This window comes from Sciurus vulgaris, assembly GCF_902686455.1.
Source record: "Sciurus vulgaris genome assembly, chromosome: 8".
NCBI classification, from domain to species: Eukaryota; Metazoa; Chordata; class Mammalia; order Rodentia; family Sciuridae; genus Sciurus; species Sciurus vulgaris.
The window spans coordinates 96,713,686-96,733,751 of NC_136468.1; the positions used below are offsets into that span (position 1 = coordinate 96,713,686).

Below are 20,066 nucleotides of genomic sequence, written 5' to 3' on the forward strand. Positions count from 1 at the left end.
TAGGCCTATGGGAAACTTCAGACCCTTTCTGTGTTTTTTAAAGTGATATATGAATCTTCCATTAACAGTTATTCTTGCTTGAAGTCATAGTATAGGTTGAGATTTAGCTGCGAGGGTCAACTAGCAAGATTTAAATATGTAGAGGGGCCTCCAGGCAAAGATTAAATCCCAGAAGGAGAGGAAAAAGAAACGAACTAGTGGTCCCTCTAGTGGAGAGCTGTGGAGTGGTGCTCAGAAATGCACTCAAGAACTGCTGGTGCTCAAAGATTCACAGTCTTTCAGACTTATAGGACCCAAGCTATTTAATTTTCTTGGAGATAAAACAATAATGAATTAGGAAAGTACTCTAAATATGATAGAGGTGCTGCTTTTTTATGATGCTGGGGATCAAATCCAGGGCCTTGCACATGCTAGGCAAGCGCTTTACCACTAAGCTACATCCCCATCCCTGATAGTTATTTTAAAATGTCAAGAGAGCCACATACCTGATTCACCCAAATTTGAGATGTTTCAACTTACATATGTGAGTTTTGGTATACATATGATGGCAGAAATTTTTAAGGTTTACCTCATCCCCAAGTTGGAGGAAAAAATTCTCCAGAGCCCCACAATCTCTTGAAACTATTGTCCACTAAAATCCTACCTATTCTTAAGGCACTTCCACAGATAGCTAAAAAGCACTGGTATCTCAACATCCTGGCATCAGTGCCGAGGCATTAATTCCTCTAAAGCCTATAGCTGACAAGGCTTTTTGAATGCAAAGACTAGTTGAGGGGTGAGGGCACCTGCACTCTCCTCCACAGTGCTGCCTCCTCTGGGCAGCCATGGTTTCTTTGTGTGCTTGTTTGTTTGTTGCAGTACTGCGGATGGAACCTAGGGCCTTGCACATGCTAGGCAACACTCTGCCACTGAGCTACACCCAGGCCTCATCAGGCTTTTGATAACACAGCAGGTGCTTTCATGGTCTACTCCACTTATCTAGGCTAAAGCTAATCAAGCTTCAAATACAAGCCTTGCAAAAATTCTGTGAGGAATCACCACTTTTCAAGTATCTTTCTTTCTGCTTCAAACTCAGGAGTAGGCCTACTGCTTACAGCATACATTCTTTTGGTAGCACTTCTTGTCTTTTAAAGGCCTGGTTATGCTGTAACCTGCTTCTGTCCTTTTCCTCACTGGGCTGGCTTATCTTCCTCATCAGAAGATCTCCAGAACTCAGCACAGATCCTACTCCTCAACAGGTTCTGCATAAAACTTTACTAAATGAAAAGGTAGTAACTTGAAAAAACTGTCCCTCTCTCTCTTTTTTCTTCTCTACACAACCCATGTATAAGCTGAACTAATTAGGGGAAAGGTCGGCTGTGGCAAACAAACTTTCTCTGTAAGGAAGGGCACCTTCTAGAAAACAAGATTTACTGATGTCTTTTCAATAATTATCACACAATAAAAAAAAAAAGAATTGCCACAATAAAAAATATAATTAGGCTTTCAAGGAACACTTTACATGCATACATATCCATATACTTCATTTGAGGACTTCAGTGCTACCTCTTTTAATTATAGACACAAAATGCCCAAAGATATACAAAACAAACAATACAAATTTTAAGCACTTTTATAGAAGTGAAAATATAAAGAAATGAGGACTATGGATTTGTTTGCAAACATTAATTTTACTTTGAATCTAATTGGTGTTAAAAATGTAACAGTTTATCAAAATTTGTATTTGAGACAACTATATGTTAGAATTATAGTAGACAAAACTGATGAAATCTTAATTATCAATAGCCTATAGAAATAACTGTAACAATTAAAATACAATCTTCAACCAAGTACTGTTGCTATAATTTTCTGTTGAGTAAAATTTTTATTTTAGGGAACAGAACTGACCTTACCTCTACTTCAAGAAAGTGAATTAATAAGCATTTATTTAATCTTCAATCTCAACTTTTAAAGCTTAATGTTCTTCAAGGATCTCTCTAATCTGAAACTACTTTTGGTTTACTGCCAACTTAAAACTTTTTTAATAACTGTGATTTAAGGTCATTTTTTGTCTGCAGAATGTTCATGTTTTCATCTTTATTTCATTTCAAAGCAGTAAGGCAAGATAGCAGTTCCTTTCTAAATCAAAGAGAGAATACCACCCTCTTTAAAATCCAGGGACTAGAACCACTGCACATTATCTGCCAATGGGAAATTAAGGCTGCTATGGTTTTCTTTATATTTAAACCATAAGATTAGCAGTGCCTGCAATGTTGAATTTACAAGCATTTGGCCTTAAATCGTAGGACATAAATATTGCCATTTCTGTCTATACTTATAATGTTTTCACAAACACCTTCAATACATTTTCTGATGAAGTCAGAAAACACTACACAAAGCTGAAAGTACATGACTGTTAACAAGGAAACACACGTTTGAGGTGTTAAGAGTAAATTTCCAGTGTCTGGAAAGTGGGAGTTGGCCCACTTTGCTGCCAGTACTGCCAGTCTGGTAAGCGGATGTGCAAAATACATGGCAGCCAGCACGGCATGAGGCTGGAGGCAGGGGTGGGTTTTCAATGCTCTAAAGGGCCTGGCCCTCTACTGCCAAAGGTGAAATGTATGGCTTTGCAAGAAGCCCCAGGAACCAGCTAGAGTATATTCTGTTTGCATAACATTCTTCTTCAGACAAGCCCTTGTAGATATGTAGAAGAGAAAAATCACAAAATCTAGCCTGCAAAACATTTCCTAAGATCATTTTCCAGCATGAAGGTGGACCAGGCTTTGTAATATATATCTACTACTATTAGCACCATATTTTAGCCTTCACTGAGGTAAAAATAATCTCTCAGATAGCTTTTGGTAGAAATCACAGTAGCAATCTTGACTTATGGCAGCATTATTTCTGTTCATTACAATAAGTTGATAAAGAACCATGTGATTTCAAGTATATATATATGCAAATATATACTAAATCTGATCAATTACAAAGCTAGGTATATAAGCCAATAGCAGAAGAAATATAGCAAAACTCCCATTTTTAAATTCAAATTATGTCATTGGTTGATGAAATAAAAGATTTTAATATTGACTGATATTGATTTGACATTTGATATTGATTCTGATAAGATTTTTATATTGAGCCAACATCACAAGTCTGTTTCACCAGATGGGAATACCTAGAAATTTCATTTTTCACAGCATGGTCAAGTTTACAAATAGTTCAGTCTGTCTCTTCCTTGTTACATATTCCAAAAAAGGTGAGTGGCTTTCCCCTTCTCCAACTATTTTGATTTGTATAGACAAACATCTCTAGAATTTTTATCGATTTTTTATATAAAATTATGCAGTGGGAAAGACCTTAAAACTGTGCTAAAAATTTAAAGGGGCACAATGTTTCAGCAAATGAAGAGTCCAGTTATAAGATATAGCTAGATAAAAAGAGGCAATTCTTAGTGTGGGGAAACATGGAGGTGTAGCTCCGTGGCAAAGCTTATGTGTGTTGAGCATGTGTGAGGTCCTTGGTCCCACTCTAATCACCACCACCAAAAAAGACTCAATTTAGTTCTTATAAGCTGAGAAAATGAAATAATAATGCATGAAATAAATAAAGAACTTAAAGAAAACTTTTCAAATTGTCTTTTTCCCTCCATTAACATTGCTTAACATATAGGAGAAATAAGAAATCTCAGCTTTCTATAGTGTCACAAAATTAATTTTCAAAGGAGAGTAATATGACCGTGGAGTTAGCATGACACTGCCTAGAATTCACCTATCTCCAGTTGGAGCTAGCCTCAGTGCTCAGGTGAAGTTTATTACTTGATTCAACCAACAGTCTCCCAAAACACTGAGCTGTAGTATTTTCATTTGACTTTGTTGAGATTCAGATGAAAACAGGAGTTAACTTCCCTCTGCAACCCACAGAAACATTTCAGGGAAATACTTTAAGGTTCATACTTAACCTAAAAATTCAGCCAAATTCTGAAGACCATTCTTCAGAAAACTCAAGTAAACACTCATACTTCTTTTATAAATCTGTTGGTGCTAACTGCACCTAATTGGTAATATACATGGAGGTATAGCTGAACTATGTTTGCAAGAATGCTAATTACTATATGAGGTCTTTCAGTTCTCTGTCAGTCAGTTCATTCACTTCCATGATCTTCTCTAAGTGTTCCTTATACCGGTCATGGTCCTGCATGAAGTGAGGGACCCTCATGTTTTCAGTAACTGCCAATCCTTTTAAACGATCCACATCTTCATAAGAAACCTGAAAAAAGGGTCAATTTTAAAACACAACCGTAAGTTACATTTTGAAGATGAATTTCTTCCTGAGGTCTTAAATGGAAATATATGATCATTTGTTATATTATTTTAATAGCTTCAAAATACCAAAAATCAGTGGCTTACTTTTCTTTACTATGTTAAATATATACGTGTCTGCCCCCTCATATCACAACCATATTAAAAGAGGACTGTCAGTCAATATTTAACATTCCATCTTGGCCCTAAATAGTTTGTCCAAAAATTAGACAATGAAACCTTGTATGTGTATGAGTGAGAGGTTTTTTTTGAGAGACTTTAAATCCAAACAAATCTCCTGACTAAATTTAAATAAAAGAATCAAGATAACAGAAGAGTTATTAAATTAAGAGAATCAACACAATTATATATTAGATTCCTATTTCTTTATATTTAATTTGGGAAACATTGTGATTTGTGTTATATTCTCTTGCTTTTATTTTGAATTTACATTTTTTTAAAAAATTCTATCTCTCTAGTAGATTGCGGGGGCCCATGCCTGTAATCCTAGTGGCTCAGGAGGCTGAGACAGAAGGATCGTGAGTTCAAAGTCAGCTTCAGCAAAAGTGAGGCACTAAGCAATTCAGTGAGACCCTTTCTCTAAAATACAAAATAGGGCTGGGGATGTGGCTCAGTGGTCGAGTGCCTTGAGTTCAATTCCCAGTACCCTGCCCCCTCAAAAAAGTTGCATCTCTCATTCTCCTATATAAAAAGCAAATATTTTTATGGATATTTATGTCAAGGTTAGTGGTGAAACTTTTAAGTTCTATGAATTATCTTTTTATCTTTCTATTTGAAAACATGGTTAATTTAAAATACTATGGTGTTTTACAATACTGGGGATGAACCCACTGAGCTACACCCCCAGCCTTTTAAATATTTATTTTGAGACAGGATCTTGCTAAGTTACTGAGGCTATTTTTGAATTTGTAATCCTCCTGCCTCAGCCTCACAACTCAATGAATAGGTATATGCCACTATCCCTAGCAAAATACTCTCTTATGAGCAATGTTTTTCCAGGTTCAGTAGAAAGACTTCTTAAAAAAGAAATCATGTTCATATTCTATCTGTACTTTGTTAGTTTTTAAGGTTTTAATTATTATTAAAAATATTATTAAAATTATTTAGTATTATATTCCTAAGTATAATGAAAGTAGGTTTGCTGATAATGGTATGGTAATTCTTAAACCATTCTAAATTTACAATAGGAGAGAATGAATAAATTTATAGGCATACCTTGTTTTACTGCATTTCATAGATAAATGCGTTTTTCACAAAGTTTATAGCAATCCTGCACTGAGCAAATTTATTGGCAAAATTTCTCTAACAGCATGCACTCACTCTGTGTCCATGTGTCACATTTTGGTAATATCTCACAGCATTTCAAACATGTTCACTATTATTCTATCTACTATGGTGATCTGTGATCAATGATCTTTGATGTTATTCTGTTTCTGTACCAACTGTGCTCACATAAGATGGTGAACTTAATCAGTAAACACCTGTGTTCAGACTACTCCTCCAACCAGATCATCACTCCCCAATCTTTCCCTGTCCTCAAGCCTCCCTATTCCCTGAGACAAGCAATATTCAAATTAGGCCAATTAATAACACTATAATGGCCTCTAAGTGAAAGTGGCCTCTAAGAGAAAGATGAGTCTAAAGGCATCCTACTTTAAACCAAAAGCTAGACATGATTAAGCACAGTGTGAAAGGCATGTCAAATATATATAACCAGAGAAATGAGAGATCACACTCTATTTATATATGATCTGTCAAAATGTATAAATGCATTCTACTGTCATGTACAACTAATCAGAATAAAATAAAAATTTTTAAAAAGCCAAGACAGTCCTAAAGCTAGACCTCTTATGCCAAACAGCTAGCCAAGTTGTGAATGCAAAGGAAAAGTTATTGAAGGAAATTAAAAATTCTATTCCAGTGAACACATGGATGATAGGAAAGCAATACAACCTAATTGCTGATATGGAAAACATTTTAGTGGTCTAGTAGGGGATGCCACAACATTCCCTTAAGTCAAAGCCTAATCCAGAGCAAGGTCCTAACTCTCTTCATTTCCTTCAGGACTGAAAGAGGTTAGGAAGTTGCAGAAGCAAAGTTTGAAGCTAGCAGAAGTTGGTTCATGAGGTAATGGAAAGAAGTCATCACCAGACACTTAAGAATTCAAGATACAAATTAATTTAAAAAAAGGATTCAAGATGAACCAAGTTATTCAGAAGATCTCTCTAGGATAACTGGTGAAGGTAGTAATTAATGTTAAACAACAGGTTTTTCAACATAGACAAAACAGTCTCATGTTGGATAATGCCACCGAGCACTTTCATAGCTAGAGAGAAGTCAACGCCTGGTTTCAAAGGATAGACTAACTCTTTTGTTCAGAGCTAATGCAGTTGGTGACTTTAAGTAAAGTCAATGTTCATTTACCATTCCAAAAATACTAGGACCCTTAAGAATTATGCTGAATCTATTCTACCTGTGTACAATAAATGGAACAACCAAGCCTAAATGATAGTACCTCTGTTTACAAAATGGTTTACTAAATATTTGAAGCCCACTGTTGCAACCTACTGCTCATAAAAAATTCCTTTCAAATATTATTTTTAAAATTTTTTAGTTGTCAATGGATCATTAAGTAATTTATTTATATGTGGTGCTGAGAATCGAACCCAGTGTCTCACACATGCTAGGCAAGTGCTCTACCACTGAGCTATGACACCAGCCCTTTCAAATATTATTACTTATTGACAATGACCTAGTCACCCAAGAGCTTGGGTGGAGATATACAAGTTTAATGCTGTTTCATGCCTGCTAACACAGCATCCATTCTACACCCCATGATCAAGGAGTTATGTCAATTTACAAGTCTCATTATTTAAGAAGTACATTTTGTAAGGCTCTAGCTGCCATACATAGGATTCCTCTGATGGATCTGGGTAAAGTAAACTGGAAATCTTCTGGAAAGGATTCACCATTCTACATGTCATTAAGAACACATGTGATTCATGGGAGATAAAATAGTAATACTAACAAAAGTTTGGAAGAAGGTGATTCCAACCCTCCTAGATGACTGAGAGCTCAAGCCTCTAGTGCAGATGTGGTGGAAAAAGCAAGAGAGCTAGAATTAGAAGTGAAGCCTAGGATGTGACTGGATTGCTGCAACCTCATGATAAAACGTTAATGGACAGTTGCTTATTATGGATGAACAAAGCAAGTGGTTTCTTCAGATGAAATCTACTCCTAGTGATGATGTGGTAAACACCATTAAAGTGACAACAAAGGATTCAGAATATTATATAATCTTTTTGAAAAACAAAAACAAAAACGGTGTTGAGAAGGGAGACCAATTTTGAAAGAAGTTCTACTACAGGCAAAACACTATCAAATGGCATTAAAAAAAGAGTCAAATGTGGCAAACCTCACTGCTATCTTTAATTTAATAAATTTCCACAGCTATCCTAACTTTCAACAACCATCACCCTGATCAATCATCAGTCATAAACATCAAGGCAAGACCCTCCATCAGCAAAAAGATATGACTCACAGCAGGCTCAGATAATAGCAATAATAGCATTTTTTTTTAGCAATAGAATATTTTAAAATAAGGTATACACATTTTTTAGGCATAAAACTACTGTAAGTGTAATGACTACAGTATAGTACAAACATAACTTTTATATTCTTTGTGAAACCAAAAAAGTTTGTATGACTCACTTTACTGTGATACTCACTTTGTTGCGATAATCTGGAACCAAATGTGCAATATCTGAGATGCCCGTACTTACATTGGGGAATAAAATTCTCAATTTAAGAAAAGGGAGATAGCAACATGGAATGGAGGGGAAATGTGAAAAAATTCTGTGGGGTCTGATTTGAATTGGAATGCCCTTATGATTTAAAACAGACACATGATTTGCTCATTGAAAATGTCTAGAAGTAACAGCAACCCATTAGCAAGACCATAACCAATGCTCAGATCTTGTTTTCTAAATACCATTACCTACTAAAAGTAATCAATGTTTCCTTGAAATGGCTAATCTCAGATTTGGGTATGAAATGTATAAAATAAACCCAGAATATTTTACTTTGCCAGAAAACACAGACACATTAAAAAAAGGAGCAGTCATAAAAGTTGAATAAAAATTTAAGTCCACTACTACTAAAAAAGGGGGGAATAAAAGCAGAATTATAATAAAAGTAGATCTCTATTTTGTTATCAGAACAATAACTGGGCAAAGATCATCTATGGATATTATCACCATTTCTTAAAAGGTTGTTAGAGAAAAGCCTGTTCATAGATACTGCCCTAAAGGTGACTTATTTATACCATGGGAGAAAGGTATCTTTACAAAGGAAAGACCTGGTGGTCACTAACACTGAATCACCAGTAAATGTGCAAAATGACATGTGCTTTCTGTGTGATGCAATGTAAAATACACTGGCTCACTTATGCCGTATCCTTGGCAAAAAGCTTTACCTGTTACCTCATTAGGAAGAAACAATCTGATAAACCAGATTATAGGAATTCTCAAGAAAGAATGCTGTCCTGAATTCTTCAAAATGTCGTGAAAAAGAAAAAGAATGGAGTGGGTGGACTGTTCTACATTTAAAAAGATGAAGGGTTATATCCAAAAGCAATGCATAATTCATGATCCAATCCTGGAACACCAAAAAAAGGGGGGGGGGGTGCTACAAAGGATATATTAGAGACAATTAAGGAAATTTGATGTAGACTATATTTTACAAATGCTATACTAAATCGATGATGAATTTCTTTGAAAAATTGTACGGTCATGCCACAGAATATCCTTGTTCTTAAGAGTTATTAAACAGAAAGTGTTACAGCTGTAGCTTACTTTAAAATACTTTTAGAAAAAGATGCTTGTAAGAAAATTCTTTTTAGAAAAAGACTGATATAAAAATAAAACTATACATATTCCCCGATTTTTTTATTCCTTTATTTCTTACTTCCCTTCGGTTATCACACATAAAGAAAATTTACTCCAACAATAAAGTAAAAACAGTTTGAAGTTGAGTCTCATCAAATCATAAGATCAAACTAGAAGAAATGCTGACCTGGTATGTTTGGTGATATGTGGTTTTTACTTACCTTCCCCAGGGCAGTAAGTAGATGAAAGTCTATGGAGTCTCTGTATCGGAGGATTTGAAGAATTCCATCTAAGTATACCTGGTCTTTACTGAAACACCCTGAAGGAACCAGAATAATGTTTACATTCTGATGTTCAAAAACACTACTAAGAAATTAGATTCTTGTTCCCTTTACAGTGGAAACAGTCCTGTATTTCAAAAATTCTAATTTGTGTTTATGTTTGTTTGGGGTTATATATCAGTATCAGAGCACTTGCCTGGCATGTTCAAAAATAGCACCTTAAAAATAAAATTTTAATTTTCCAATGTTTATATATATTTAATTACCATCATAACATAAAATGTGAGGTCTTGAAAAGCGCCAGGACAATAAGCAGACTGGTAGCTTCCCTCTATGAAGTCCCTCCCCCAGACCCTTTTCTCCCTAATTGAAATAACATTTTCCTGTCATTTTAAGGGTTGACAATTTAAAATACATGACTTTTAATAAATGATTATCCCACCCCTGTCAATCATACCACAACTCCCAAGGTGCAATGAAGGCATCTGGATGAGGAGGGATAGGGGTAGGTTTTAAAGCAGTTAGATTTCAAAAGGGCTATGTGGAGAATGGGATTTTAGAAAGCTCTGTTTCTTTTTTTTTTTTTTTTTTTACATTAAATAATATTTGTTTCCCCCACCAGAAAGAAAGGAAGGAAGGAAGGAAGAAAGGAAAAGAAAAAAAAAAGACTATGGTTTAAAAACACCCCAGGTGAAATACACAAAATACTGTGCCTTTGTGTGAAAACAAGAATTAGAATTAGGTTTTGAGGAATGTATAGCATTAAAAATAGAAAAAAATAGACTACGAATGCTACTTTGGAGGCTGAGGCAGGAGATTTGAAAGTATGAGACCAACTTGGGCAACTTAACCAGACTCTGTCTCAAAATAAAAGAGAGCTGGGGATATAGCTCAGTAATAGAGCACTTGTACAGCATGTGCAAGGGCCTGGGTTCGATCCTTAGTACTGCCAAAAGACAAAAACAAAAACAGCTCATGAGATCTGAGCCTAGTTAGAAAAAGATGATTTATTTCAAAGAAAACCTTTTTCTCATCCTGATATAACTTGTGCACACCTAAAATAAACTTTGGTCTACATTTACTAAATGGACAAAAATTCTACCATAGAATCATATATTAAGGAATTATTATTTGCTAGGTATGCTAATAGCATGGGGATTATGAAAAATACTGTCCTAATCAGTTAGAGATACATAGTCAACTATTCATGGACATGATGCTGGAACTGAATTTATAATACTATTTGAAAACAAGAACATGGAAGGATAGATGAATAAGTTAGGACATGTCAGTTATGACTATGATCAGGTAATATATTGAGGATTCAGCACCTTAATGGTACTTGTTTAATATACATTGAAATTTTCCAAAATGAAAAGCTTTAAATATGTTTGAAGAAAAGAAAAAAAGGACTAGTCTACAAATGATATGTCCCCATGAGGTATCAAGGATAAAAGGAAAGCCTTGTGCGTATGGGTACAGACCACTAAAATACAAGCAGAGATCTAAAAAGGAGATGGGAAATGACAGATGCACTGTTTTTCTGGAACCCAGCTTGGAGATGGCTGTGCACATGTGAAGACTGGGACAGATGTTCTTTTCTCTCCTGCTTCTTGTCTTACCTGGTCCTAGTTCTCAGACTTTCATACAACTTGATCACTGGTATAAAATGTTAATGTGGACTAGGTTGGTGACATTACCATCAATGACCTGAGTATTTCCAAGTTCCAAACAGTCTAAAAACACTTTTAGATAAAAATTTGTTGATATACTGAACTAATCTGAAAGTCAAAACTATTAAAACCATGAACATTTCCTAAATCACAACCTTTTTTTTAAAGACGTTTGTGTTGCCATAAACTTTTCTTAGTGTATCTTATTAAAAACAAAAACACAAACAAAAAAATTTTTGAAGGCAATCTGAAATCTTAAGGCTACCTTAAGGCAAAAATTTTTAGCTTCTATTAAAAGTATCATCCTGTATACAACCAGAGAAATGAAAAGTTGTACCTCATTTGTGTACAATGAATCAAAAATAAATAAAAAATAAAGTATCATCCATACTTAAAACTAGATTTATTTATAAACAACAGGCACAGTGATTGAACTCTGCCTCTATTTTATTTAGACAAATAATAAAAATAATAGTGCTAGGCATCCTCAATGAAACAACTGATTAAGACAAGAATCATTGATGAAAGGAAAACCATTAGATGAAACTCTCTTATGGAGTCTGATACCTCATAGATCACTTATAAGGAATAAAAGCATGTTCATTTACAAAGGAAGAGCTCATAAATCATCACCTTCAATGAAGATCAACCTTAGCATTTTTAGAGATGCTAAGCGGTGAGACAATCTGTCATTAGCTGGCTCTTGTGTAACCAAAATCACTTAGAATTCTTGCCAAAAATGTTTACCCCAAGTCTAACCATGAACAAACAATCAAACATATCCAGTATTCTCAAAGAATAGTGACCCAGACTTCAAACAATAGTCATTAAAGTATCATAAAAGTCTACATGAATCATGAAAAGCAAAAAAATCTGGAGAAGGGTGCTCCACATTAAGAGGCTAAAAAGAAACAGCCACCCTCAAAAGTAATGTGTAAACCCTTACTGGATCTACATTTTTTTAAGAAAAAAGGATATTTTGGAACAGTTGGGGATATTTACATATGATGCATGTATTCAATTATATTGCTGAATTAATGTTCACTTTCTTAGGTATGATAATGATATGTCAGGTAGAAAAATGTCCTTATTCTTAAAAGACACACATTTTTAGGGATGAAATATTAAGCCTATAAGTTACTTTTACAGAATACAAAAGTCAATAGTTTTCCTCTGCACCAATAATGAATTCACTAAGATATCAGGAAAACAATTCCATTTACGACAGTCTCAAAAAAAAAAAAAAAAATCCAAGAATAAATCTAACCAAGAAGGTGAAAGACCTCTACAATGACAATTACAGAGTGTTCAAGAAAGGAAGAAGATGGAAAGGCCTCCTATGTTCGCGGATAGACAGAATTAATATTATTAAAATGACCCTAGTACCAAAAGCGAGCTATAGATCCAAAGCAATCCCCATCAAAATACCAATTATATTCATCCCAGAACTAGAAAAAGCAGTCCTAATATACACAGGGAAGAATAAAAGACCCAGAATAGCCAAAGCAATTCCAGGGGGGGAAAAAAAAGCAATGCAGGAGGAATCACAATACCTGATTTAAAATTATATTACAGAGCTATAGTAACAAAAACAATATAGTACTGGCATTAAAAACAGACACATAGACCAATGAAGTAGAAAACACAGAGACAAACCCACAAAGATACAATCATTTTTGTCAAAGGCACCAAAAAAAAAAAAATACATTAGAGAAAGGACAGTCTTTTAAACAGGTGGTGCTGGGAAAACTGGATATCCATGGGCAGAAAAAAGAAGTTTAAACTGAGATCCCTATCTCTCTACACAAAAGTCAACTCAAAATGTTTCAAAGAACTAGGGGTTAGACCAGAAACTGTAACTGCTAGAAGAAAACATAGGGTCAACACTCCAACACACAAGCACAGGCAAGGCTTCCTCAATAGGACTTCTAAAGCTCAGGAAATAATACCAAGATTAATAAATGGGATGGCATAAAATGAAAAGGCTTCCACAGAGCAAAGGAAATAAGAACATGAAGAGAGAGCGTACAGAATGGGAGAAAATCTTTTCCAGTTACAACAGAAGATTAATATCCAGAATACATTAAAAACTCAAGAAACTTAGCCACCAAACCACATAACCCAATCAATAAATGGGCAAATGAACTAAAGACACTTCTCAAAAATAGTACAAATGACCAACAACTATATGAAAAAGTGCTCAACATCTTTAATAATCAGGGAAATGCAAATCAAAACTACACAGATTTTATCTCACTCAAGTTAAAATGGCAAGCATCAAGAATACAAATACCAAATATTAGTGAGGATGTGGGGAAAAAGGAACACTTATACACTGCTGGTGGGATTGTCAATTAGTATAACCACTATGGAAATCAGTATGGAGGTTCTTCAAAAGACTAGGAATGGGCTGGGTATAGTGGTGCACACCTATAATCCCAGCAACTCCTACAGCTGAGCAAGAGAATCAAAATTAAAAATATAAAGGGGGTAGGGATATAGTTCTGTGATAAATGAACCCAAGTTCAATCCCCAGTACCAAACAAACTAGGAATGAAACAGCTATGATTCTCTTCAGTATTTATCCAACAGAATCAAATTCAGCATACCGTAGTGATATATGTGAACCCAGTTTATAGCAGCATAATTCACAATCACCAAATTATAGAACCAGCCTAGGTGTCTGTCAACAGATGGATACAGAAAATGTGGTATATATACACAATGGAATTTTTATTTGGCCATAAAAAGAACAAAGTTATGTCATTTGCAAAATGGAACTTGAAAGCATTATGTCAAGTGAAGTAAGCCATACTCAGTCAAAAGTCTTGTTTTCTCTCATATGTGGAAGTTATAAAAGAAAATAAAGGGGTAGGATCTCATGAAAATAGAATGAAAACCAGAATGGAGGAAAAGGACTAGGGAAAGGGAGGAGGAAAGGGAAAGGGGAGATCGTAAGGAATGAAATTGACCAAACTATATGCATGTATGAATATGCAACAACCAATCCCACTATTATGTATAATTATAATGTATCAATTAAAAAAAAGAAAATGTAGTTTTAAAAGTCAAAAAACACTAAAGAAAATGAAGCCAGGCGTGGGGGTGCACACCTGTAATCCCAGCAACTTGGGAGGCTGAGGTAGGAAGGTGGCAAGTTCAAAGCCAGCCTCAGCAATTTAGCAAGACCCTAAGCAATTCAGTGAGATACTGTCTCTAAATAATATATATTTAAAAAGGGCGGCCACATCAATGTTTATAGCAGTTCAATTCACAATAGCTAGATTGTGGAACCAACCTAGATTCCCTTCAACAGATGAATGGATAAAGAAACTATGGTATGGGGTGGGGGGAAGGGAAAAAATAACAGAATGAATCAAACAACATTGCTCTATGCAAATTTATGATTACACAAATGGTATGCCTTTATGCCATGTACAAACAGAGAAACAACATATATCCCATTTGTTTACAATAAAAAAAAAAAAAGAAACTATGGTATATATACACAACTATAAAGAAGAATAAAATTATGGCATTTGCAGGTAAATGGATGGAGTTAGGGAATATGATGCTAAGTGAAATAAACCAATCAAAAAAAACCAAAGGTCGGATGTTTTCTCTGATAAGTGGATGCTAATACCTAACAGGGAGAGGCTGGAGGTAAGGAAAAATGGGAGGAACACTGGATTGTGTAGCGGGAAGAAAAGGGAGGGGAGGGGCCAGGGGGAAGGAAAGACGATGGAATGAGACAGGCATCATTACCCTATGTACGTGTATGATTACACAAATGGTGTGACTCTACATTGTATACAAGAGAAATGAAAAGTTATACTACAAAAAATATTTTTTAAATAAATAATTTTTTTTTAAAAAAAGGATTGGGGATAAGGCTCAGTGGTTAAGCAACCCTGGGTTCAATCCTTGGTATTGCCACCAATCCCCCACAAAAAAAAGTGAACAAACAAACACAGAATGGCAGAAAGTATTTGTAAATCATAAACCTTAATATATATATATGATATATAAGATATAAGATATATATATATGCACATATATGTTTTTTATGGTTTATATATGTGATTTAGTAATAAAAAACCAAATAAGACAATTTAAAAATGGGGAAAAGATCAAAGCAGACAGTACTCAAAAACAGCTACGCAAATGGCCAATAAGCAAATTAAAAGAAGCTTAATGTCATTAGTCATTGGGTAAATGCAAATCAAAACTACAATAAGACACCTCTTCGTACCCACTAGGAAGTTCAAATAATAATGCCAGCTTACAAAATGAATATATCAAGTGTTGGCAGCGATACGGAAAAAGCTAGGCATGGTGGTGCATGCCTGTAATTCAGTGGGTCAGGAGGCTGAGGCAGGAGGATCCCAAGTTCAATTTAGTGAGGCCCTGTCTCAAAATAAAACATGAAATGGGCTGGGGATGTGGCTCAGTGGTAAAGTGCCTCTGGGTTCAATCCCCAGAAACAAAAGGAGGAGGGAGGGGGAAGAGGAGTACTCATTACACTGATAGGGGTGTAAAAAGGTGCAGTTACTTTGGAAAATTGTCTGGCAGCTCCCCAAAAGGTTAAAGCAGAGTTAGCACATTACTCAACGATTCCCTATAAAATACCCTACAAAAATGAAAACACATCCACACACAAACTTGTACAGAAATGTTCACAGAAGCATTATTCATAACAGCCAAAAAGTGGAAAGAGATCAAATGTCCATCAATACAAAAGGATAAATAAAACATGATATATCCATGTCATGTAAAATTAATTCAGCAATAAAAATGACTAAAATAGTGACACATGTTGCAATGAACAAATCTTGAAAACAACATGCTAATTGGAAGAAACTTGCTGCAAAAGATCACATAATATATTAGTGCATTCATATGAAATGTCCAAATTAGGTAAATGTACAGAACTAAAAGTAAAAACTACTAAAAGTGGTTGCTTAGAGCTGGAGAAGTAAAAAAAAAAAGGGGAATGACTGCAAATTGACATGGGTGTTTTGTGGGGGGTGAGGGTGATGAGAATACTCTGAAATTAGTAGTGATGGCTGCACAACTCTGTAATACTCCAAAATCCACTGAACTTTTCATTTAAAATGTGAATTGTATAGCATGTAAATTATATCTCAAGAAAGCCTTTTTTTTTTTTTTTTTTTTTTTTTTTTTCCTCTCTCTCTCTCTCTTTCTCCCAGCACTGGGGATCAAGAACCTGATGCATGCGAGGCAAGTACTCTGCCATAGATAGGATTTCATTTTTATGTTGAGACAGGCTCTCACTAGGTGGCTCAGGCTGGCCTCAAACTTGAGATCCTACTGCTTCAGCCTTTCAAGTAGCTGGGATTACAGGTGTGCATACCTCTCCTGTCAATACCCAGTTTTTAAAAGGAGAAAAAGTAAAAATGGCAAAAAGTTAATAACTGGTGAATCTAGATAAAGCATATATTTCATCTATACTATTCTTTCCATATTGCTGATCTAAAATTTTTTTTAAATGAGCTAGGCCAAAGTAAAGCTGAGAAAGTGTGTTTTGGGAAAATCAGTGCTGACCTCAATATTAAAGGTTTAATTATTTTCATAGGTTAGTGAATTCTTAGATTAAAAGAAAAGGATACGACTAGAATCACTCAGATAGCTAATCATTGAGTCAAGAACCCACAGTCAAGAGACACCCACCTGGTTGGGAAGTATCAGTCCATCCTCTCTTGGCTCGTACACAATAATCCCATCTTGTATTAGGGTCCTTGACAAATTTGCCAATATCTTTGAAGAGTTGACAAAAAGACATTTGGCTGGCTTGATAAACAGTATAGTAGAGGAGGGCAGCCCTCCATAAAAAGGGGTCTTTTCTGAACAGGACACTGTGAATACTTGCCAGTCCTTCCTCTGTAGGATTGTTTGGCTTTAGCTCATGTTTTTTACGGCCAGTCCAATTGTTCCATGGTTGCTGCAGGTTATTAATACCTCGAAAATAATGTGTGCCTATGAAAAAGAAAAGGTACATGAATGATAAAAAATGTGATTCTTTTTAAAATTCTTCTTCACAGAAAATGCTAAAATTTGGAGCTAGTGTGTTCCCTAAAGGCCTGGTCCACAGCTCAGAGGCCCAGCAGAGGCATGCCCTCAAAGAGGACAGTGGTCGCTTCAGTCCCTTATTCTTACTTTATCTTTGGCTTTCTGGTCATGAGTTGAGCAGTTTTGCTCTACCACACATTCCTACCATCAGGTGCTGCCTCACCACAGTCCCAAAAGCAATGGGACCAACTGATCCTGAACTGAATCCTCCAAAACTGTCAACCAAAATAAAACTATGCTAAGTTGATTGTCTAAGTTATAGTAACAGAAAACTAACAGAAAATATTCCATCAACAGTTCTAAAACTAAACTGATGTGTGCCTACAGATTAAAACAAAGTAGAAAATGACCTGAGCCTAAGACTTTGAGGTCTGAAGCAGGCTGCTGTCTTTACAAGGTCCACATGTCTCATTAGAAGGGGTATAACCTTTATGACTATATTATTAAAGAGAAGAATAGGCTGATATTTTTAAAAAAATCTTGGAAACACTTAACCCCCTCAGTTTAAGGTGAGTGAACTGAAATCCAGAGGAGTGAAATGACTTCAAGTTTACTACAGTTAAAAAAATCTAATTTGAAAAGAGATATAAATAAATTACCTTTAGTATAACTGAAACTTAAAAATCTCATGACTTTTTGCTAAATAATACTAAGAACATTTCTTTGGGGCTAATTTCTGATATTACAAATAGAAAAAAAAAAAAGAAGGAAAAGGGTTGCTCCTACCTATTTCATGCCTCAGCATTCCCTCCAGCCAATGCTCACGTGCAGTAGAAACGTTGATGGTCAGCGTTGGACATCCATTTACTACTGTCATTGAAGCACGGGAAAGTAGGTCCTCAGTGAGATGAACTACAATCTAAGGAGCAAGGGGTGGGGGACAATATATATATAAATATACATACACACACAAATATACACACACACAGAGACACACACACATAAACAAAATATAAAGGGGCAAGGGGAAAAAAAATTTTTACAGAAAACAACAGAGAACTTAAAATTTTACCTGTGGGGTCTCTCAAATAGCCCCTGGCTAAAATGACGCAAAAGAAGGACCAACAGATTTCTGCTTGTTGCCAGTGCCAAGGCTCTGAGATTGGCCACTAAGATCAGACTACTAACAAGAGAGGCTCTCGGGAAAAACTCCTCATTTAACAAGTTTTTCATATAATCCGACAAGCTATATAGAAATGTCAGTAATAAAAGAAGAAAAACAGGAAGAAATGGAATACATCAAGACAATTCGAGACAAGAGGAACTTAAAATATTTATTAGTGAGAAATCTCGGTGACTAATAGGATGAGTAAAATAGTGTTGGCAAACAAAACCTGCAGAAAATAATTATGTGGCATTGTCTGAGTCTTAGAATGCCACAGCCAACTCCTGTGTTCACTCATGATCCATACCTCTCCCAGGCAGCCTTCCTTCATCATGTACTTCCTAACATGATTCCAGATTCGAGGTTTAGATAATAAACTACCACCAGTGGCTTGTTCAAATTTTTCATAACTTCCATATTTCTGTAAAGTTAGTTCCATAATATTGATGGACTGTAAAAGAAAAAGATAATGAAAGTATATAGCCTGATACTACTCTGAGATGAATAATAAGATAGTTATGATCTTTTTTATCATGACCTATTCTGGCTTATTGACTATGAAATTAACCTGCAAATGAAATAACACATTTTTCTAAGCTAAACTAATTTCTACTCAATTTCCACTAACTTGCCTGTACACTTAGAAATACTCTCTTTCCCTGTATTCTTTTCTCCTTAACAAATCAGTTCAAGTGCTATATATAGTGCTGACATCTGCTAGGCTGAAAAATTGGGCAGAGAAGTTCTTGGCTTCTCTAAAATCGTTTGGCAGAAGAGCTTAGAGTAGAAGGTATGACTCTACGGGTAGTCACTACATACAATTACCATTTGGAGTAAAAAAAATAACTTCAAAATTTTAAGAATGTACTACAGAACTGGCGGGCACAGTGGAACACGCCTGTAATCCCAGTACTCAGGAGGCTGAGAAAGGAGGATTCCCAACTTCAAAGCCAAACTGGGCAACTTAGTGAGACACTGTCTCTAAATAAAAAGGGCTGGGAATGTAGCTCAGTAGTGGAGCACCCCTAGTCTCTGTCTCTCTCTGTCTCTCTCTCTCATACACACACACACACACACACACACACACACACACACACACACACACACAGAAACAACTAGTTTTCTGTGACAATCTGTAAGATGTTATTTTCCTGGGCTACTCTGGCAGAAAACATAGTCTAAACCTTAGTAAGATCTTTTAGCTTTCATTCAGGGTATGGTACTACTACTGTTTATTCTTTATAATTTTTCACAATAAAGCAATAGGAAAGTTAAAATATTTTTCCCAAATACACATATGCAAAATGGAAGCTAAAAAATATCTAGTAACAAATTATAAGTCTTCAGTATCTGTGAGAAAGTCATAAGAAAGCAAAACATAAAGAAGAAAATTGTACTTCAGAAGCCTTTTAGGAAAGAAATTGGAAAATTCAAACATCTCATATGAATTGTGAAAGAACTAGAAAATTCATGTATATGTTCATATAAATTTCTGGACTATATCAGACTAGTAACAAGATTAAAGGTATGAACTCTTGAACTGGACGAGCTGAGCTGACATCCTGGCGTGTATACCTTCTAGCTGTTACATGAGCAAACCACTGAACCTGTGTTTCAGTCTCCTCCTTTGTAAAGGAGGATAACAATAATAACGTCTACTTCACAGCTTTATTGAGAAAATTTAGTCAACTTCTGTTAAGCAGCATCTGGGCCAGAAAAACCAGCCAATA

General features: G+C 35.4%; 1 protein-coding gene across 6 annotated transcripts in view; it reads right to left on the reverse strand.

Annotated features, from left to right (window-relative positions):
* Positions 1-20,066, reverse strand: part of MATCAP2 (microtubule associated tyrosine carboxypeptidase 2) — a 65,108-nt gene that overhangs the window by 6,658 nt on the left and 38,384 nt on the right. For 4 of the 6 annotated variants that reach the window (XM_079151180.1, XM_079151179.1, XM_079151175.1 and 1 more), the window contains 5 exons: positions 18,644-18,787; positions 17,958-18,090; positions 16,833-17,138; positions 9,409-9,506; positions 1,457-4,248 (listed from right to left, as the gene is read on the reverse strand). In XM_079151180.1, the coding sequence (XP_079007306.1) occupies positions 4,090-4,248; positions 9,409-9,506; positions 16,833-17,138; positions 17,958-18,090; positions 18,644-18,787 (840 nt within the window). In that variant the 3' untranslated portion in view covers positions 1,457-4,089. Of the gene's footprint in view, positions 1-1,456; positions 4,249-9,408; positions 9,507-16,832; positions 17,139-17,957; positions 18,091-18,643; positions 18,788-20,066 lie in introns of those variants that run through there. The other 2 variants (XM_079151177.1, XM_079151176.1) reach the window with 2 other exon arrangements.